The 23,509-nt window shown below is 42.2% G+C and overlaps 1 protein-coding gene across 1 annotated transcript in view; it reads right to left on the bottom strand.

Annotated features, from left to right (window-relative positions):
* Positions 1–23,509, bottom strand: part of DLGAP3 (DLG associated protein 3) — a 43,925-nt gene that overhangs the window by 12,128 nt on the left and 8,288 nt on the right. Inside the window, exons 2-6 of the mRNA XM_015820457.1 lie at positions 20,911–21,116; positions 19,226–19,340; positions 15,667–15,910; positions 13,571–13,911; positions 1,663–1,748 (exon numbers count right to left, since the gene is read on the bottom strand). Of these exons, the coding sequence (XP_015675943.1) occupies positions 1,663–1,748; positions 13,571–13,911; positions 15,667–15,910; positions 19,226–19,340; positions 20,911–21,116 (992 nt within the window). The remainder of the gene's footprint in view (positions 1–1,662; positions 1,749–13,570; positions 13,912–15,666; positions 15,911–19,225; positions 19,341–20,910; positions 21,117–23,509) is intronic.

The following is a 23,509-nucleotide window of genomic DNA, read 5'->3' on the forward strand; positions in this document are numbered from 1 at the left end:
GCAAAAACAAAGAGGGAACATTCTATCACATGTGGTGGCAATGCCCCAAAGCAAAGATTTATTGGGAGCAGATAAGGAGATGGATACAGGAAATAACAAAAGAACGAATTGAACTTAAACCCGAATTATTCTTATTAGGTATAATTAACCCAAAGATGAAAAAACAACTTCAGCACATCATTGTACATATAATAACAGCAGCACACATTGCATATGCGCAATGCTGGAAAGGGGAAAAAATACCAACAAATGATATGATTATTTACAAGATACTAGAATGCGCAGAGATGTACAAACTTACTCTGGAAATCAAAGACAAAGAAGCTACAGAATTTTATGAGATATGGGACAAGTGTTACAACTGGTTAGAATTGAGGAATAAAAAAGTATGAGAAGTGATGTAAATAATTGCAAATAAATGTAAGAGATATAGGACACAGTACTGTTAAGGAAAAAAAATGTATTTTGTATTTTGTTTTTGTAAAGCGAAAAAGGAAAAAATAAATTTTAAAAAAAATCAACGGAATTCAAGGGGGACTGGACTTAGATCTCTTGTGAACCTGAAGGGACTCCAAATAATGACATGCTTGACCCCTCCCTTCAGCTCACCCTGGTCGCTTCCTACACTGGCATTATCATAAAAAAGATGTTGAGACTCTAGAAAGAGTGCAGAGAAGAACAACCAAGATCGTTAGGGGACTAGAGGCCAAAGCATATGAAGAACGGTTGCAGGAATTGGGCATGTCTAGTTTAATGAAAAGAAGGTGCGCTGGCTGGGGAATTATGTCTAATTTAAGGAAGAGAAGGACACGGGGGGACATGATAGCAGTGTTCCAATATCTCAGGGGCTGCCACAAAGAAGAGGGAGTCAAGCTATTTTCCAAGGCACCTGAAGGCAGGACAAGAAGCAATGGATGGAAATTAATCAAGGAGAGAAGCAACCTAGAACTAAGGAGAAACTTCCTGACAGTTAGAACAATTAACCAGTGGAACAACCCGCCTCCAGAAGCGGTGAATGCTCCAACACTGGAAGTTTTTAAGAAGAGACTGGACAGCCATTTGTCCGAAATGGTATAGGGTTTCCTGCCTGAGCAGGGGGTTGGACTAGATGACCTCCAAGGTCCCTTCCAACTTTTTATTATTATTATTATTATTATTATTATTATTATTATTATTATTATTATTATTATTATTATTATTATTATTATTNTTTTAAGAAGAGGCTGGACAGCCATTTGTCCGAAATGGTATAGGGTTTCCTGCCTGAGCAGGGGGTTGGACTAGATGACCTCCAAGGTCCCTTCCAACTTTATTATTATTATTATTATTATTATTATTATTATTATTATTATTATTATTATTATTATTATTATTATTATTATTATTATTATTATTATTATTATTATTATCTTCAAGTTGCCAAAGTTAAGAAACACTGAAATATAGCTTTTCTTTCTGGAAATTTTGCCTTGCAAATACTGATCTGGAGGAAGATGATACGGCCGACAAGTTTTTGCATTAATGCAGAAGACTGTGGCATGATGTCTCTCTCTCTCTCTCTCTCTCTCTCTCTCTCTCTGTGTATGTGTGTGTGTATATGTGTGTGTGTGTGTGTGTGTGTGCAGGAAGCAGACATTGAGAAGCATGCTTAACCAGCCATACCGTTTATCTTCTTCCACTTGAACACCGATAGAGTGGAATTCTCGACAGCTTCGGCTTTCGGTGTCAGAATCGGATATGGTTTCCACCTTTTGGGGTAAGGGAAAGAAGACAGCAAGAAGGAAAGAAAGACGTTGATTAATGGATCCGGAAGAAAACTTAATTAGCGGAACAGAGGAGAGGTGGGTAGCTGCTTAAGAAAGGAAGTTTATTAATAGAACCAAAAAAAAAAGAGAAAAAGAATCGAGACTTCACAAGCATAATCCTGACAATCCTCAACTTATTATCACAATTAGGACCAGAATTTCTGTGGCTAAGCAAGGCAGTTGTTAAATGGGTCGTGCCTGATTTTAAGATCTTTTGTGCCACGTTTTTTTTAAGTGACCAGTTGCATTTGTTAAATGAGTCTCATGGTCATTAAATGAATCTGACTTTCCCCCATTGACTTTGCTTGTCGAAAGCCATCTGGAAAGGTCACAAATGGTGATCACACAGCTCCAGGAAACTGTAACCATTGTAAACACATGTTTGCCAAGTGCCCAAATTTTGATCACGTGATCGTGGGGATGCTGTGATGGTTATAAGTGCGAGGACCAGTCGTAAATAATTTTTTTTCAGTGCCAAGCAGACTCTAAACCAGTGGTTCTCAACCTTTTTAATGCCGCGACCCCAACCGGTCATAAGTCGAGGACTAAACCGGTCGTAAGTTGAGGACTAAACCGGTCATAAGTCGAGGACTACCCAACCGGTCGTAAGTCAAGGACTTTCCCTGCCCAGGAGCGCCACGCATGCGTGGTTCTGCCCCCTGCGCCGGCCGAGGCATAGCTGGCAAGCGGCAGAGACGGAGCAGGCCGACCACCAGCTGGTCCAGCCCAAGGGAGGTAAGGCACCCGCCGGAAAAGGGGAAAAAAATGGCGGACAAAAAAAATGGCAGACAGCCTTGCTTAGCGACCCCCATGAAATGGTCGATCGACCCCAAATGGGGTCCCGACCCACAGGTTGAGAACCACTGCTCTAAACGAATGGTTGTGAGTTGAGGACTGCCTGTAGAAGATTTGACAAGGGAACTTTTAAAAAAGAAAGAAGCAAAGAAGTGAAATTGGTAAGTGAAGGAAACACATTTAAAAAAAAATATCACAAAGCAGAGGAAGATAAAGGAATTATAAAAATGTAGGGAGAACAAATTAAGGAAAGGAAGAGGTCCAGGAAAGGTGGCTAAGTACAGAAGTGAATAGCAGAGAGAATAAAAGGAGAACTAAAGATGGATGGGAAAAGATGAAAAGATCTTGAGATGAAAGAACACAAGACGGAGAGAGAAGACATAATTGAGAGAACTGTTTGAATCCCACGAGGGGAAAAAAAAATAGATAAGGACAAAGAAGAGGAAGGAATGAAGACAAAGCGTGGCCAGATTATGGGAACAGATAGTTCGCTTGAAAAAAATGAGGGTAGCTTGGCGGGGAAAAAAAACTTCAAAGAGGAGAAAGAAGAAGAAAACAAAAATGACGAATGTCCCAAAGGTGCTTTTTCAAAAGCCTTTCCTTGTTTTTTTCTTGAAGACGTTTTGTTTCTCATCCAAGAAGCTTCTTCAGCCCTGACTGGATGGTGGGGAATGGAAGGATTTATACTCCTTGCAGACAGCTGGTCATTTGCCTTCTTTTAGAGAGTTGTTGAGGCCACCTGGAGGTCTATCTGTATCTTCAGGTCATTTGAGTAGTGCAAAAATGGGAGTGGAACACAGTCCTTTCAGCAATTCCAAGAAGGCTCCACTCCCATTTGCATCACTCAGGTGACCCTGAGGACACAGATAAACCTTCAAGTGGTCTCAACGGCTCTCTAAAAGAAGCCAAATGACCAGTTGTTTGTTTTTCTTTGAAGATGTTTTGCTTCTCATCCAAGAAGCTTCTTCAGCTCTGACTGGATGGTGGGGAATGGAAGGATTTATATTCCTTGCAGACATCCTTCCATCCTTCCATTCCCCACCATCCAGTCAGAAATGAAGAAGCCTTTTGAAAAAGCACCTTCAGGACAACCATGACCTGGATGATGAATGAGAATCTCCGTGGACAAGAATGATGGACAGGTTAATTAAGCAATGGCATTTGAGGAGAAAAGTGATGGCTGGATATGACTGGAAACGGAGAGGAAATAAGAAAGAGAAACATCTGTGGCAAAAGGGAATTTTGCGCTCAAATGCCCCAAGTAGAGAAGGAGTTTCAGATCAATTCTACGCAGTATGCAGAGCAATAATGAGTGGAGCTGAAACCTGGCCTAGCTTTGTGCTTTTCTTTCCAGATGCCTTGGTATTCAAAAGCACCTACAGTTTATCACCAAGATGTTCCAGGAGTTGTGATTCCATAAATCTTCTTTCATCAGATGGAAAACTTTCCATCCAAAGACTCGTAGGGAGATAAGAGAGGAGCAGGTTGAGATTTAAACTCAGTTTCCACTGTGAAACTCTTGGGTGATCTCTCTTAGGCAGACTTACCTCACGGGGCTGTGGGGATGATGACATTGTGAGACGGGGAAGAATACGAATAGGAAGGAAAGACAAATTCAAACCAATCCATCATTCTCTCTCCCTCCTTTCCTGCAGACCAGGGATGTCTAACCATGGCACCTTGTAGACCTGTAGACTTCAACTCCCAGAATTCCCCCAACCAGAAACTCTGGGAGTTGAAGTCCACGAGTCTTGAAGTTGCCATGGCTGGAAACCCCTGCCGTAGACGATGCTCTTAAATAAAATATTCAGGTATGAAAAGAGAGGACACAAGAGACAACATGACTTCATGTGTAAATGGTTTTCATTTGAAAACTGTGTTCTTGGAGAAGGTCATCAATGGTTTAGTTTTTTCTGTTTAATTTGGGAATCACACGTCTGGCTATGGCAGCTGAAAATGGGCAAATGGGACTATCTTGATTGTCATTTCGAACCCTTTGTGGTGGGAGGAAAAAGGGATTTTAAAAAGCTGGTTCCTGGGAGAAAGTTTGAAGTCTCCCCAGGCTGCTCATACTGGTGTCAGTTAGGGACATTTCCCCTTCCCACAATACTTATGAAAAAAGAATTTCATGTTAGGCCCTTAAACCAGGTTTGTACAGCCCCCTAAACCCGAATGGCTGTTCCCACCTAATAGGTGATTGTCAAATAAATCTTACCCACAATATATGCTAAGGTAAGAACACAGGTAGTCCCTGACTTACAGCCATCTGTTTAGTGACCGTTCCAAATTACAACAGCACTGAAAAAAAAGGGATTTACAACTGGTCCTTGCACTTACAACTATTTGCAGCATCCCCCGCAGTTACAGCATCAGAATGATTGTCCCTGGCCATCGGGGAACAGGATCACGTGATTGTCATTTGTGACCTTCCCCGTTGTCTTCCAGCCAGCAAAGTTGATGGGGAAGCTGGATTTGCTTAACGACCGCCTGATTCACTTAGCAACTGCAGCAATTCGTTTAACAACCGTGGCAAAGAAAAAAAGGTCTTAAAATCAGGCATGATTCGTTTAACAACCACCTGGCTTAACAACAGAAATGTTGGTCCCAGTTATGGTTGCAAGTCGAGGACTACCTGAAGTGTTCTCCTGACACCGCCCCCCGCCCCAACCTAATTGCCACATTAATTCATTAGGCACATATTGAACCATAAGCCAGTTTTGTGGTTTGGTTTTCCTATAATGCATAATCCACAAAAGAATCAAACAAGGGAAAATGATCACTGCCCAAATACAGCTGCTGCATGGTGTGTGAACACAGCTAATAGTTAGGTTTTTCCAGTGCTTTTTTTCTAAAAAATAATAATAAAGGTGCCGGAACTCACACACGTCATACAACCCGCCTTGCCTACCCTACAAGGTTCCATCCAAAAAGGTGCCGGAACTCCGTTCTGGGCGTTCTATGAGAAAAAAAGCCCTGGGTTTTTCACAAAAACACAGGCCACAAAGTGCCCGACCCCTCTTTTAGCTGGATGTGCAAATGCACTTGTTAGTGTGTGATTTATGTGCACAGGAAGAGGTTTGTGTGTTTTCATTTATTGCAGAGTTTCCTTCAAACAGCAGGAAGCAAAATGTTGAACTGGAATCCCGCGAGGCTGCCGGATCTCTGGAAGATGCTTGGTCCGTTTTGGCAGAGCGACCCCGGTGTGGTGAGAGAAGGCTACCGGTGGCCATTGGGCCATAAGTTCACTTCTGTTGCAACAACAGAGGCCTTGTGAACAAGCTGGCAGCTCTCCATGCCAAGAAAAGCTTGAATTGCCCAAACGTTTACCTGCTGGGCTGCTCTTAATGCAACTGGCACCGGACTGGTTTAAAAGCAAAACGAAACACAAAGTAGAAATTCTAGAAGCTTGCAATTGTCTTGACTATGCTTGGAGCAAGTCCCCATAGAGGATTGCCACTGAAACAGGAAATAGGGTTTTTCAGACTCTCCAAATGGCATGAAAAATATTGGCGTCTTTTGCAGAACACAGCCCTGGACGGCTGAGTCTTTGGAAGACTGGCGCAGAGGCTTAATTGATTCATTGGTGTCAGCTTGGAGTGGTTTGTTAAGTGTGGTCCCCACTGCTTTTGACGTTTTGACCTTGTCAAAAGCAACTGCACACCATGAAGTTGGATCAGACACTTCCTTTCCGCTTGTTTGCCCCCTCGGCTGAACTGCTTCATTGAACCTCTCCCTGCAACACCTGGACGGATGCTAAGTGACAAAGCCTACTAATGAAAGAGACGGCAGGGCAGGTGGCAGAAATGCATATTTAGAGGATGAATAAAAATGAGAAACAGTCCAAAGCGGGGCAGCTCTGGAAGGAGGGGGGTGAGGGTCAAAGAAGTGAGGACAATGATTGCAGCTGCGCAATAACAATCTGGTCTCCTTTTTATATGCAAAACAATAAACAGAGGATAGAGATAGAGGATAGTTATAGACAGGTGATATATATAGACTGATAGATGATAGAAATAGATAGATAGATAGATAGACAGACAGACAGACAGACAGACAGACAGACAGACAGACAGACAGACAGACAGACAGACAGACAGACAAATAGATGATAGATGATAGTTAGATAGATGTTAATGATAAATGTATGACAGATGATAGATGTTGGATTGAGATAGATAGATAGATGATAGACAGACAGATAAATAGATGATAGATGATAGCTAGATAGATGATAATGATAGATGTATGACAGATGATAGATGATGGATTGAGATAGATAGATAGATAGATAGATAGATAGATGATAGACAGATAAATAGATGATAGATGATAGCTAGATGATAATGATAGATGTATGACAGATGATAGATGATGGATTGAGATAGATAGATAGATAGATAAATAGATGGATAGATGATAGACAGACAGATAAATAAATGATAGATAATAGCTAGATAGATGATAATGATAGATGTATGACAGATGATAGATGATGGATTGAGATAGATAGATAAATGATAGACAGACAGATAAATAGATGATAGATGATAGCTAGATAGATGATAATGATAGATGTATGACAGATGGTAGATGATGGATTGAGATAGATAGATAGATAAATAGATAGATAGGTGTATGACAGATGATAGATGATGGATTGAGATAGATAGATAGATAGATAGATATAGATAAATAGATGGATAGATGATAGACAGACAGATAAATAGATGATAGATAATAGCTAGATAGATCATAATGATAGATATATGACAGATGATAGATGATGGATTGAGATAGATAGATAGATAGATAGATAGATAGATAGATAGATAAATAGATGGATGATAGACAGACAGATAAATAGATGATAGATGATAGCTAGATGATAATGATAGATGTATGACAGATGATAGATGATGGATTGAGATAGATAGATAAATGATAGACAGACAGATAAATAGATGATAGATGATCGCTAGATAGACGATATTGATAGATGTATGACAGATGATAGATGATGGATGAGATAGATAGACAGACAGACAGATAGACAGACAGACAGACAGGCAGGTAGGCAAAATAGAAAGGAGGCAAAACTTTCCCAGCACAGTTGTGGCTACTGTCTTAATTTTTTTAATTCATTGTGGATGCCACTTGCCCACACAATACAGGAAGTCCCCGACTTACGATCATTCATTTAGTGACAGTTCAAAGTTACGACAGCACTGAAAAAAGTGACTTACCCGTATGACTTTCCCAGCATCCTTACAGTCATGCGATCAAAATTGGGGTGCTTCGCCCCCCTTTATGTATTTATGAAGGTTGCAGCATCCTGGGAAATCACATGATCGCCATTTGTGACTTTCCTAGCCAGCTTCTGGCAAGCCAAGTCAACGGGGGAAAGTCTCATTTACTTCACGTCTGCGTGATTCACTTACTAACTCCAATCATTGTCTTAACAATCATGGCTAAAATTTTGTAAAATTGGGCATGACTCACTTAAGAACTACCTTGCTTAAGTTGAAAATTCTGGTCCCAATGGTAGCCTACCTGTACATTATTTCAGACTACCTGTACATTATTTCCTAAACCACAATTTATAACAAAATACCAGATTTGGAAGGGACCTTGGAGATCTTCTAGTCCAACATCTCCCTCAAGCTGGAAACCCTGCACCATTCCAGACAAATGGCTGTCCAGTCTCTTCTTAAAAACTCCCGGTGTTGTAGCACCCACAACTTCTGGAGGCAAGCCGTTCCACTGATTAATTGTTCTTACTGTCAGGAAATTTCTCCTTAGTTCTAGGTTGCTTTTCTCTTTATTCAGTTTCAGTTATGTTTATGCCAAAAGAAACTGGAGCTTACTAGTTCACCCAGTCTGCTAAGACATTGTCTTCCATCCCAGAAAAATCACAGGAACCACCTAACCCCATTGTCCTTCCATCTTTGTTGCTAGCGGCATCCACTTTTCACAAAAATGAAAAGGCTTGAGAGAGATAGTCAATAAATGCTTTTGTCATTCTGCTTTGGCACCAGAATAAATTAGATGAGGATTAAGGAGAAGAAGGGGAGAGGATTATAGTTGATTAAGTATATATATTTAGTCAGGAAAATAGCAGCAACAAAATAAAAATAAAAAAATCCCCAAAGGAATTTGAAAAGTCTAAGATTGCTTAGGATGCTCAAAAACTCCTTCTCTTCTGATTTTAAGGTCTTTTAGTTTTCATTTCTGACATTTAATGTTCATTTGTTAGTTTGAGGGTCAAGAAAAAGAAATACGGTGGGAACAGTTTTTACTGAAATGTTCTTGGCTCATTAGCATTCGAGGGAACGGCTAGATGGGTCTTTGTGTGCTAAGAAGCTGAAATCAGGCCGAGAATTATGGCTTCTCATGAAGGTCTCTTGCCCCTTTCCTGAGCTTCTCTTAGAATAAGCTACGATGCCTAAACTTATATTTAAAAACAGGATTAAGGATGGTGACGGAAGAAGTTGGTGCTTATAAGAAACGTGAGAGGTAAGTTAGTAAAAAAAAAAAGTGGTGGGAAGGAGCTGAGATCAAAGTGGTGGCAAACAGATGCAGCTTAGGACATTCTCTGAGCCATATTGCAGACATTGATTGATTGACTGATTGACTGATTGATTTATCACATTTAGAAACTGCCCATCTCTCTCACAGAGTCAATCTAGATGGAGAGTTTTGAGTAGGATGGCGTGAAAACCAGTTGCTCACTCAGTTATGGTAACCACAGTCCATCAAGGCTGCTTCAATTATAGACCAGCTTCCTATGTCACTTTCTCCTGATCCTAAAGTATCAAGTACCAATGCCACTGTAGATACTGTGGGATCCTTGGTGCTCTCTGAGCTTGGTGGCTCTCTTTGCAGTGATTAGATGTTACCTAATTTGGTAATGAAACATCTGCAAGAAAACCAGCAAGTTTAGGGAGCACCAAGGACCCCACAATTCAACCCTTAGCTACAAATTTAGCCCAAAGGCTCACCATTCTGTTCTCTTGGGGAACTTTCTGGGTCCTTTTGGAATATCTAAAGTAAGACATGAAGGCCTTAGAAACATCACATCTGAGGCCATGTGGGCAAATGATGAAATGCATTGTGACAACACAACACAGTTCCCCCCCGACCTGCATGCCGAGATGCAATATGAAAACCTTTGTATTGTGATGTCACAATGCACATGACATCCTTTTTGCTATGTTGCAGATTGTGCCAATATTTATGAACAGTAAAGGCAAAGGTTCCCCCTGTCCGGTCATGTCCGACTCTTAGGGGATGGTCCATTTCCTAGCTGAGGGAGCCAGCGTTGTCTGAAGATGCTTCTATCACGTGAAGTGTTAATACCACTTTACAATCCCTTGGTAGGGTCACACTTGGAATACTGCATCCAGTTTTGGTCACCGCGATGTAAAAAAGATGTTGAGACTCTAGAAAAAGTACAGAGAAGAGCAACAAAGATGATTAGGGGACTGGAGGCTAAAACATATAAGGAACGGCTTCTGGAATTGGGTATGTCTAGTTTAATGAAGAGAAGGACGAGGGGGGACAGGATAGCAGTGTTCCAATATCTCAGGGGCTGCCCCAAAGAAGAGGGAGTCAAGCTATTCTCCAAGGCGCCTGAAGGCAGGACAAGAAGCGACGGATGGAAACTAACCAAGGAGAGAAGCAATCTAGAACTAAGGAGAAACTTCCTGATAGTTAGAACAATTAAGCAGTGGAACAACCTGCCTCCAGAAGCGGTGAATGCGCCAACATTGGAAGTTTTTAAGAAGAAACTGGACAGCCATTTGTCTGAAATGGTATAGGGTTTCCTGCCTGAGCAGGGGGTTGGACTAGATGACCTCCAAGATCCCTTCCAACTTTATTATTATTAATATTATTATTATTATTATTATTATTATTAATGTTCATGTGGCTGGCATGACTATAAGCCACGGCACAGGGAACACTGAAAGCTTCCCACCAAAGTGGTACCTATTTATCTACTCATATTTGTAGGCTTTTGAACTGCTGGGTGGGTAGGAGCTGGGACAAGTAACAGGAGCTCACCCAGTCCCGCAGCGCTTGGGTCTTGAACCTGGACTGTCAGCTTTCCAGCTGACAAACTCAGTGTCTTTCATTGCTGAGCCATCATGCCTCCATTTGTGAACGGTACTCTCTGCTCAAGTGGAATAATAATAATAATAATAATAATAATAATAATAATAATAATAATAATAATAATAATAATAATAATAATAATAAATAATAATAAAGTTGGAAGGGACCTTGGAGGTCATCTAGTCCAACCCCTGCTCAGGCAGGAAACCCTACACCATTTCAGACAAATGGCCATCCAGTCTCTTCTTAAAAACTCCAGTGTTGGAGCATTCACCGCTTCTGGAGGCAAGTTGTTCCACTGGTTAATTGTTCTAACTGTCAGGAAGTTTCTCCTTAGTTCTAGGTTGCTTCTCTCCTTGGTTAGTTTCCATCCGTTGCTTCTTGTCCTGCCTTCAGGCGCTTTGGAGAATAGCTTGACTCCCTCTTCTTTGGGGCAGCCCCTGTGATATTGGAAGGCTGCTATTATGTCCCCCCTCGTCCTTCTCTTCGTTAAACTAGACATACCCAATTCCAGCAACCGTTCCTTATATGTTTTAGCCTCCGGTCCCCTAATCATCTTTGTTGCTCTTCTCTGCACTCTTTCTAGAGTCTCAACATCTTTTCTACATCGTGGTGACCAAAACTGGATGCAGTATTCCAAGGGTGGCCTTACCAAGGCCTTGTAAAGTGGTGTTAACACTTCACGTGATCTTGATTCTATCCCTCTGGATCCTTGACTTACTTTGCCTATAGCCACCCTGGTTCAAATCCAATTTGAACTGAGATTAAAAGGTACTACGTTGTCACACAAAGCAAAGTTATTGTTTGGGGGAATAACTTAGCCTGACCAACGATGAGCACCAAATCCCTGAGGTGAAGGGCTGTGCGGTACTTTGGTTCTGAAGAACTTTGGGCTGTGGATGCAATATCCAGCTTCATGTTCTTAAACCAAGGATAACTTTCCCCAGGATCAGCCGAAGGATCGCAGCACATTGTGCAAAGAAATAGCTGCTTTAAGAAGTTTCAAACAGATGCTATGTGAGGACCCAGGTTCATACTCTGGAGCACCCATTGTCTTCAAAATCAAAGGGCTGCTTAATGCAGTGGTTCTCAACCTTTTTAATGTCGCGACCCCCAACCGGTCGTAAGTCGAGGACTAAACCGGTCGTAAGTCGAGGACTAAACCGGTCGTAAGTCAAGGACTACCCAACCGATCGTAAGTCAAGGACTTTCCCTGCCCGGGAGTGCTGCGCATGCGTGGTTCCGCCCCCTGCGCCGGCCGAGGCGTAGCTGGCAAGCGGCAGAGACGGAGCAGGCCGACCACCAGCTGGCCCAGCCCAAGGGAGGTAAGGCACCCGCCGGAAAAGGGGGAAAAAATGGCGGACAGCCTTGCTTGGCGACCCCCGTGAAATGGTCGATTGACCCCAAATGGGGTCGCGACCCATAGGTTGAGAACCGCTGGCTTAATGTAACCTACTGATTTTTTGAAGCAGCAGCTTATCAACAAAAGGAGTCTACCAGGTCCAGTTGGCAGCCTGAATTCCTCAGAGGAAAAATGTCAGCAAACTATGCAAATGTTTATTCAGTCAGCCACAAATACATCCCTTTGAGCTTTTTTTTTTTTTTAGATCTTTAGAATTGCAACTTTGAGAAGTCTTCTTGAGAATGCCCTGCCTGGTAGGAGAACTGAACTGAACGAGTGTTCAAGAGTTGGACTGGAGAAAACATACTGTGTTTTCCAGGCACTTGTACAATGTGAACTCTTGTCTCCCCGCAGTTTGGCAAGCACAGTTGCCTCAGAGGGGGTAATGTTTGAGAAACAAAAGGAAGAACAACAGCAGCCACCAATGGACTTGATTAAATGTGTAATATAAACCTAGCCAAGATGTCTTCTAGCGCACCCATATCATCTCCACATTAGTGATTTATAGCTTCTTCTTGAATCATACAGTTTTCATTATGCCAGAATAAGAGTAGTGTAGACAGGCTTCATCTCGCTTCAACAATGGATGCTTCATGCTGTGAAGACACTGTAAGTCAGTAGCACAGAAATGAAGCTAGAGACCAGAAACACTCTTTGGTGTCTTTGTAATATCTTGTTGCTCTCTTTGCAGATCACAACACCGGCTATTTTGCTGGTAGAAATCAGATTCTAGCAACATGGCATAGTATCTTTAAGCTTGAAGGCAATTTCATTTTTATGAGGATGTCAGATGGATGGAAGTACCCTCTGTAGACCAAATTTCATAGGTCTTCTAAAGAAAATTCAATTAACTCAAGATTCACTCAACATTTTCCCTTTTCTTTTTGCTGTTTGCCTTGCAAATATGGCCAAGGAAACGAAAGCTTCACAAAGAGTGCTTCAAAAACAACCAAAGACTTGAATGGAATGGAATGGAATGGAATGATCTAAACTAGACTAGACTAGACTAGACTAGACTAGACTAGACTAGACTAGACTAGAATAGAATAGAATAGAATAGAATAGAATCAAAACTAGATTAGATTAGATTAGATTAGATTAGATTAGATTAGATTAGATTAGATTAGATTAGATTAGATTAGAGTAGAGTAGAGTAGAGTAGAGTAGAGTAGAGCAGAACAAAACAGAACACTTTATTTGGCCAAGTGTGATTAGACACACAAGGAATTTGTCTCTGGTGCAGAAGCTCTACTGTACTTTCAAAGCAACAGAATAATAATAATAATCTTCATAATAATACAAATAAATGGGGGGGGGAGTAAAGAAGATACTATGTTTCTGATGGTCAATGATTAGGACAGAAGTAAAGTTAGCGGCTGGTCACAAGCAGTGCTTCTTGAACTGCCCCCAGCCAAGATACAAATTCCCTCCAGCACTGAAGCCATCCCAAACCTACCTGAACACCAATAGATGGACGCCATTTCCTCTGCCGAGCCAAACTTCTCAGCTCTTCCCTCCCGGGAATTGTCCTGATGATAAGTGTGGAGGGTTTGGGGGAAGTCCGGGGTTGGACCGAAGGCAAATCCAGAGACATGGCAGTGATCTTGGTGCTTTCTAAACTCTCAGAGGAGTTGCAGTGCTTGGTGGCCTCTTTGGCCCAAGATGGACTCCGATTGATCTCTCTGGGCAGGAAACTGTCATGGGTAGATTCGGTGCTGCTTTGGGCTGTAACAGCAATGAGGGGCTTGGCTTTGATTCCTGAAGGGAGGGCTGGTGGAGCTTTCCGGTAACTAAAAGCTACATGGAGGTTGGGGGATGGGTAGGGAAGAGAAAGGAAAGCAAAACGGACCAATTAAAAAAGATGCTGCACTCTAATTAGCACCTATTAGGCTACCTCCATGGCCTCACAACTTTCTTGTCCCAAGGCTGCTTGGTTTTGGTATTAATTTACTGAAATGGGCAGAAGGAATAATTCTGAGGACAGCAGGAAGAGTTGCAACCAAAACAACATCTAAGGGGCTGCCCCAAAGAAGAGGGAGTCAAGTTATCCTCCAAGGCGCCTGAAGGCAGGACAAGAAGCAACGGATGGAAACTAGTCAAGGAGAGAAGCAACCTAGAACTAAGGAGAAACTTCCTGATAGTTAGAACAAAAACCCAGTGGAATGACTTGCCTCCAGAAGTTGTGGGCACTCCAAAACTGGAGGTTTTAAAAAAGAGATTGGACAACCATTTGTCTGAAATGGTATAGGCCAGGGTTTCCCACTTGAGTGGAGGGTTGGTCCAACTCGGTTATTCTCTTATACAATGGCCAGATAAAAAAAAAATTCTGAGTCCAAGGCCAAAATATAATTTGAGAAAAGTTTCAGATCGGACCTTCCCTAGTTTTCTCATGAAGATAAAGAGAGGGAGGGAGGGAAATGCATTCAGACTTAATAATAATAATAATAATAATAATAATAATAATAATAATAATAATAATAATAATAATAATAATAATAATAATAATAATAATAATAGTAAAGTTGGAAGGGACCTTGGAGGTCATCTAGTCCAACCCCCTGCTCAGGCAGGAAACCCTATACCATTTCAGACAAATGGCTGTCTAGTCTCTTCTTAAAAACTTCCAGTGTTGGAGCATTCACCGCTTCTGGAGGCAGATTGTTCCACTGGTTAATTGTTCTAACTGTCAGTAAGTTTCTCCTTAGTTCTAGGTTGCTTCTCTCCTTGATTAGTTTCCATCCATTGCTTCTTGTCCTGCCTTCAGGCGCTTTGGAGAATAGCTTGACTCCCTCTTCTTTGGGGCAGCCCCTGAGATATTGGAAGACTGCTATCATGTCCCCCCTCGTCCTTCTCTTCATTAAACTAGACATTCCCAGTTTCAGCAACCGTTCTTTATACAGTATGTTGACTTGATGTCAACTCTCCCAGGTAGATCAGACTTGGAGGCCAAAGACACACAAGCAAATATTATTTTTATTGTAAGATTATAGTAATAGAACCTTAAAAGTCTGAATGTGCTTCCCCTTTCCTTCTTTATCTTCATGAGAACAAGGGAAGGTCATGCCTGGGACGCTGTCTCTAATTACACTTCTCCCCAGGACTCAGCTTTCTTTTATCTGACTGTTGTTTTGGTTGTGGATCTTCCTCTTGTTCCTCAAGGTTATTCCTTCTGTCCATTACATTTATAGACCCAGTTTATTAATAATGTTGGCCAAGGACCGAAAACTTGACCAGTTTTTGTCTTTATTCTTTCCTGTACAAATACAAGCTAACATAAATTGATTCATAAAAAACAAGTAAGTCATGTTTATGTACAATAAATAGAATTCTACATTCTTGAAACAGAGAGTGAGAAGTAAATTGGTTTGTTAGCCTGTAAGTTGGTTCAGGTACGGTTTCCTGCCTAAAACCATGGTGAGTTCTACATACCTTCCTCCAGGTTAGCTCTAAATTCCTTTCCATCACATGACATCTTATTATCAGAAGGCCTTCTGTTAATCTCACCTAGGAGACATTATTCATCCCTACTTAGAGGTTCATCTTGGTACTTACAGGTGCTTGGCTTGAGAATGCTGCTGGTGAGAGGTTGGCCAGGCTGGTGAGTGGTTGTTGCCATGGTGAAGAGAGAGAGGCAGTCATCGTCCTGGGAGCAGCCAGCTTGAATGGCCCGCAGATAACTATGGCTGCGCATGCGGAAACAACCGGGCAGATCCAAAGCCTCCACAGCCTGGGACTCCACCTCTCCGAAAACAGACTCACACACAGCCTCAAACTGATGGTTCAACTCATCATTGATCTGGGAAGACAATGGAAGGGTGGAGAGGAGGGAATTCAGACTCATTCACACATTCAGTCATTTATCCCTGTTGTCCTACCAAGGGTACACTCAAAGGAGTGTATCTACCTGGTGCCCACTTTCTGTTGGGTCTATGTTCTCACAAATCTCTGTGCTTTTTCAGGAGACAATTGGACTTTCTTGGGTTTTTTTGAAGACATTTCGCTTCTCATCCAAGAAGTTTCTTCAGCTCTGACTGGATGGTGGGGAATGGAAGGATTTATATTCCTTGCAGACATCCTTCCATCCTTCCATTCCCCACCATCCAGTCAGAGCTGAAGAAGTTTCTTGAATGAGAAGCAAAATGTCTTCAAAGGAAAACAACAAAGTCCTGAAAAAGCATCTTCGAGACAACCAGGAACTGGATGGCTGAGAATCTCCATAGACACAAATCTTTGTCACATTCACAATTACAACTAAGGCGTATTGCTGGTTTCTCCCATCACTTTAAGTCAAACTCTGGTAGCTTGTTGGCTATCATCTCAATGTATTGCCTGGACCCCACCATTGGTTTCACAGACCATACCTAAATCAAAATTGGGGCTTCTTCAACAAACTGTGTTTAAATGAACCATACCTTTGGGTGAGATGTACAGGTAATCCTCAACTTAACCGTTGATCACTTAGAGACCATTCAAAACTGCAAACTGAATTAGAAGTTCTGACTTCTGGCCCCTCCGATGTGGCCATGTGACTACATTTTGGGAGCTTGACAACCAATCCGCATTTCAGCTGTTTGCAGCATCCTGTGGTCATGTGATCACAATTTGCAAAGTTTTTTTTGTTTTTGCTAGAAACTGGCTTTTACTTTTAATTTCTGGCAAAAAAAAAGCCCATTGTGGACAAAAGATTCAATTAAAAGACCACCACATTCCCCGTGTTTGTACGCTTTACGACCAACAGCATTTATTTTAAAACTGTTGAGTTCACTTAATGAGTGCTTCAAAAAGGGTCATAAAATTGGGATGAGTCACATGATGATCTGCTTAACAACTGGCGTGATTTACAACCATAATTCTGGTCCATCCTGGTCATAAGTGGAGGACTACCTGTACAGTCAGTCGATGCAAATCTCCCAGCAGTGTTCAAGGAAACTTGTCCCCAGTGAACTGCGTTCCATCCGAGGATTTAGCAGTGGAACAAATAAAGTTAAGTATATGGGTAAATTAAATTGGCAACCTTGCATTGGCCAAATCCTTAAATTAATTAGCTAAGAGCTACAGCTTGCATTGATTATTCAGACGAAACCACAGAGTTCCAAGTTAAAAGCAAATCAGTCTTATTTTATAAAGGCTGGTTGATTCGGGCATGTTGCTTAGTTGTGCTTGCTAAAAAATTGCAAATATAATTTCTGCTTAGATTCACACCAAAGAATGCCTAAATTCCATTCAGACCTGTGTGATTGGTTAATTGCCACTCAGAGTGATGAATTTAAGACTTGTTCCGAACAAAAGAAATGCTTGTTTAGAGCTGTGAAAAGATAAGTTCTGTGTCTTTCAATTGTTCGGAAAAGCACCTATTTCCAAGAGTTTGGAAATCTGCAGATTTATGCACGATTCGCTTAGCCATCATTGGGAATGGGAGAATCTGTCAATTTCAGTTGCTCTCAGTTGCTTTTCTATTTCTCCTTTGTGCAAATCTGTCAGTTTTGATTCCGTTTGTCATTTTTCTACACATACATTTGGCTGGTGTCGTCCCGCAGTAGTTCAAGTTTTTTTTTTTAAAAAACCCCCATTATAATATATTTTAATAAATTTTACACACAATTATTCCTGTACAATTTTTGTTTGCAGTTCTGCTTCTACCCTAATACTATAATATCAGATTATAACACGTGTTTGTGTATGTATATGCGTGTGTAGAAGTACAAAGTTTGAAGAACGATTTTGATTTGTGCGTCGGTTTGAAAATGTAAAATTCATTGAAAAAGTTGTCCCCACTTTTTAGATGCCATAACCCAGTTCCTGTAACTAATTCTTTCCTTGAAATTCCACTGGGCTGTTGCTGCCTCCTGCCCTACTGAAGTCCATAAGTTAATTAGACATATCTTAAGAATGTTTTCCCTTTGAACTTTCCAAACTCCAGCAACTCTGACACAAATAGCTGTTATTTGCAACCAGGGCTGCCGTTTTATGTTTGCAAATCTAACACGCTCTTTGCAATAAATAAATATCAGCGCCCCTCATCCTCTTTTCCCCAATCACAATAAGGAAAAACAGAGCGTGGAAGATAAATCCCAAGCTTGATTTGCTACTCATCATTTCTCTTTTCTCTTTCCAGGATGCAGTGCAAATGAAATCTCAGGAATGCAAAGTGTGATTTTTTTTGGCTCCGGAGATGGAAAGCCATTCCAGGATTACTCTGCAGAAATGGGTTGGCATATATAGTGCTCTGAATGACTGAATGGAAAAGCATGCAGATGCCAAAGCGTAGAGAGGGACGAATAATTCACAGATGCAGTTAAGGTGAGCATGCATCAGAACAAAGGAGAGCAGCCAAGGTATCTTAAGCCAAACTGATATGTCTGGTATCCAATGAAACTTAGTTATTTTCACTGGCAATCAACAGAGAGGACTATGAACCCTGATGGCACAGTGGTTAGAATGCAGTATTGCAGGCAAACTCTGCCAGCAGCTGGGAGTTCAGTCCTGACTGGCTCAAGGTTGACTCAGCCTTCTGAGGTTGGTAGAATAAGGACCCAGATTGTTGGAGGCACTATGGTGAATCTGTAAGCCACTTAGAGAGGGCTGTAAGGCACTATGAAGTGGTATATGTCTGAGTGCTATTGCTAGAGAGGGCTGTAAAGCACTACAAAGTGGTATATAAGTCTGAGTGCTATTGCTAGCTTTTCTTCCAGAAAACTCTTGTTCTGCAAAGAAGGAGGATCTGGAATTCTCTCCTTGCTTGGTGGAGAGAATTATTTTATTATTTCTTAATAAAACATCCCCAGAGAAAAAAAAAGCTGTACTTGCAAGCGTCTCAACAGGGACAATGAAATGCAAATAAATGCCTCTTTCCCCCAAACTGATTTTTTATTTGATCATCCCGCTACAAGCAGTGAAAAAAAAATGACAGACTCTCAATACAAGCAGGGGAAAAAAATATGACAGACTCTCAATATTCTGTATCCCAGCCATCCAGTTATAATACTGTAAGTTATGTGACACAATTTCCACTCAGCTAAATTGATATCGGTGTTACTTCTCATGACTGTCCATCACTTCTACTTGGTCAGCTTTCTACAATCCAAGAACTGAAGAGAAAAAACCACCTCACCTGCCCAGTGGTGAAGGAACGTCCATACCCTTGTCCCCGTGGCCGGATTCGGGGTGGTGTGCAGCAGCTGGGACAGTTACAGATATATGAGTCAGAATAGTGTCTACTTGCAAACCTAATGAGAGACATGGGGAAGAAAGGTTTCTGAACAAACCCCCAAAGCAGGAGAAGAGAACACATGGAAAGGAGTGGACTGGCTGGTTTAATATGGGCATGTTCTCTCCTCCTATAAAATAGGTAGATCCTTGCAAAGGTATTGGTATGCTCCTTTATTTCAAAACGGCAATAAATATTGATAAATATTGTGGCTATAACCTCCAGCAACTACCAGGACTTAGCATTAAAGAATGAGAATTGTGTGGATCAGGAAGACAAAATATCAGCTATACAGAATGTGACTCTAAACTTGACCTCAACACTCTGCTGATAAGGAAGAAAGTTGGGTTGCCAAAGAGAGCAGGTCTGGAGAATTTTTGGGCCCTTGACATGGTACCATGTTAACCCCAGGATAGCCCAGAAGGAGAGAACCAATGACCAGATAGGTAGACTTCAGAGGACTGTCATGAAGGGGTTCTTGGTGGTCTCTGAGCTTCGTTGTTTTCTTGCAGATATTTCATTACCCAAACTAGGTAACATCATTAGTGCTAGCACTCATAATGTCACCTAGTTTGCATAATGAAGTGTCTGCAAGAAAACAACCAAGCTCAGAGAGCATCAAAGATCCCTCACTTCAACCCTGAACTATAAATATTCTCGTTTATTGACTGTCATTAAATTGCTCTGATGTTTCCCATCAATTACCATAACAACATTTTGATTTGATCTGATTTTCTGTTTTTCTCGGGAAGGGGTGGAATCAAGGAAGAGGTAGACCGGCTCAGGAAGGATGCAAACCCTCAGATCATTGGGGCACATTGGCTGTCTGGAGCTATCCATGGTCCTGAAGGCTAGCTTTTCCCTGCCCTACCCAACTCCTTGAGGTCTCACTTAGGTCAGGAAAAATAATTGCTACCTAATCTGAGTTCAGGAACAAGGAAACACATTTCCCACTGACTTCTACTACTCTCTTACTATGGTTTCCCTGATCAGTGATACCATTACCCCAGAAAGATCTCTTCCCCTACCCACTTTACCTTTCCTTTTTGGAAACCTCACTCAGGTTTCCTAGGGCAGTCGTGGCGAACCTATGGCACGGGTGCCAGAGGCGGCACTCAGAGCCCTCTCTGTGGGCACGTGCGCCGTCGCCCCAGTCCTAGGCCTTCAACTGGGTTTTATAAAACCTTTTTGCTTTAGGCCTCCGCCGCCGTGTGCAAAAAAAGGTTCAATCAATCAATCAATTTCAACTTCTCGCGGAAAAAAAAAGATCTTGCAAAGTTGGAATTGATTGATTGAACTTTTTAGTCCCACCCAGTCTGCCGTTACCACCGCAGCCACGTCCACCTAATGGGCCACACCCACCCAATGGGCCATACCCACCCGGCACCCGATGATGCATAAATGAGTTTTGGGTTGCAGTTTGGGCACTCGGTCTCTAAAAGGTTCGCCATCACTGTCCTAGGGCTTCTTGCTCTTGGTTGAGAGAGAATGTTTTATGTATAGGCCACAGCTCAGTTCAATGTTCATCCTTTCTTAAGCATTTCCCCTGTAGTAACCAGGAAATATTAGCACCCTTCTTAACTTCTTACTTGGTTCTGGCTTGATCTACACTGGATGAACGGCGATATGCCTCGCGCCGGGCCACCTCCTTGGGAGACACTTTGGTGCTGGTATCTGAGTCCCCACTGTCATCATCTCCCATGGCCTTGATGTAGCTGCCGCTCCGCATCCGTCGACAAGGGATCTCACCATCCTTCCCCGATGTTGGGTATCCTCCCCAATCATCCTGTGGCACCTGAAGGAAGAAGAGACTTTGTACAGGAAGAGCACAGGGTTTGTGGGATGAGAAGGACGTTCTATGGGAGGTCTTGGCTGTAATTAAAGCAGACTTTATGAAGAGCAGTTAGAATATTTGAGAGGGGAACTGAGGCCCATCGTTCCTTTTGTACCAACCTACTAAGCATTTTCCACCTATGCACTAAAATGCTACCTTTTAGCTTTCATGTTGATTTTGTAAAAACTGCCAATCAGTGGAACATGTTCCCGGTGAATGGTTTCTTTCCCTACACTGGGGGTTTTCAAACAGAGGCTGGGATGGATGATCCCTTAGTTCCCTTCCAGATCCATGATTCTATGATTCCTCTACAGCAGGCATGTCAAACTTGCGACATCATGTGACGTCGTCACGCAACGTATCGGGGCTTTTTCTCCATTGCCGGCAATGGGGTGGGCGCGGTTTTGGGATGATGCGTCCAGCCCGCGGGCCGGCAGTTTGACACCCCTGCTCTACAGCACTCTCTTTCACCTGGTGTATCTCTAGTGGTTCTAAAAAAAGATAAAGATTCCCCCTGTCTAGTCATGTCTAACACCAAGGGATGGTGCTCATCTCCATTTCCTAGCGGACGGAGCCAGTGTTGTCTGAAGATGCTTCCATGGTCATATGGCCAGCATGAGTTTACCCTGAAGCACATGGAATGCTGTTATCTTCCCACTGAACTGGTACTTATTTATCTACTTGCATTTGCATGCGTTCAAATTTCTAGGTTGGCAGGAACTGGGGCAACAGCAGGCACTCACCCCATTATATGGTGCTTGGGTCTTGAACAACCTTCAGGTCAACAAGTTCAGTGTCTTAACCACTAGGCCACCACACCTCCTCTAATGGTTCTAGTGAGCACTACCTTATTCCACCATCCTCCTTAAACCCATTTTTTAAATACCCTGTCCTTGGCACACAACAGGTCTCATGTTATAGGTAGGATCAGACAGGTTGACATGACCTGCTATAAATAGAATACACCTAAGAGTTGCTATGTTCATTTTGGTCACTTTCTGAATATTTGTTGGGCTTTAAAGAAGCAGCATCAGAAGAGCATTGGCAACTTTCAGCTTGGGTGTTGGAAAAGACTCCAGATAACACCATGGACAGAAATTGAGCTGATGGATCATCGAAAAAATCAACAGAGTTTTCACTTAAAGCTCAAGTGGCTTTAAGTGAAAACTGGCTGCCGGTGGCCTTCCAGGTGCGCTTCAAGGTGTTAGTAACAACTTTTAAAGCGCTCCATGGCAACGGACCTAGGTATTTGCAAGACTGCCTCCTACCAAATGTCTCCCTTCGACCAGTCCGCTCCCACAGAGAGGGCCTCCTTAGGGTGCCGTCGGCCAGTCAATGCCGGCTGGCGACCCCCAGGGGGAGAGCCTTCTCTGTGGCAGCTCCTGCCCTCTGGAATGACCTACCCCCCGACCTACGTACAACTGCGGACCTGCGCCTCTTCCGCTGAAAACCCATCTATTCCATGCGGCTGGCCTGGCGTAGTTTTGATTGGGCTTTGTTAGGGGTTTTATATGGGGTATTTTAGAGCAGGCTTCTTATTCAATATTTATTGTTTTTTATTATTGCCTGTTCACCGCCCTGAGTCCCGTAAGGGAGATAGGGTGGTATATAAATTTAAATAATAAATAAATAAATAAATAAATAAATAAATAAATAAATAACCAGGTCCAAATTATCTTACTTTAAGTAAACTCAGATCTCTGGAAAATGCGTTAATGCTTGGAAAGGCAGAAAGAAAAAGATGAGAACAACCAGCAGCAGGGTGAATGGACTTAGCTATGTTGATCATAATTGGTCCATTAGGAACTTGAAAGAACAGGTTAGAGCTAGATCATCATGGACAAAATCTATCTATGTGGTCATCAGGAGCTGAACATGACTTAAAGCAGGCATGTCAAACTTGCGACGTCATGTGACATTGCGCGACGTATCGGAGCTTTTTTGCCATTGCCGGCAATGGGGTTGGCATGGCTCCGGTATGATGAAACTGGCCCGTGGGCCGGCAGTTTGACACCCCTGACTTAAAGGCACATAATCAATCAATCAATCTGAATACTTGTCCAAGGCAACCCCATGGAATTTCTGATATAGATACTGAATAGGAAACTGGTGTAAGGGAATATCACTTGATTCAAATTTGATTTTTCAAGAAAAAGTGCAGCACCTAAAATAGCAGGTGCCTGAACCATGTGCAGGATGATGTTGGTTCTAGGGCTCAGTGTCAAAATTAGGATTACACTTCCATAAATACATTTTCAGAGAAAATAGCATCCAAAAACACACACACATGTGAATGCAGCTTATCTGTTCCTGAATTGAATGATCTATCTGTCTGTCTGTCTGTCTGTCTGTCT

Source organism: Protobothrops mucrosquamatus, unplaced genomic scaffold, assembly GCF_001527695.2.
Source record: "Protobothrops mucrosquamatus isolate PMUCROS unplaced genomic scaffold, P.Mucros_1.0 scaffold1131, whole genome shotgun sequence".
In the NCBI taxonomy this organism is placed as follows: Eukaryota; Metazoa; Chordata; class Lepidosauria; order Squamata; family Viperidae; genus Protobothrops; species Protobothrops mucrosquamatus.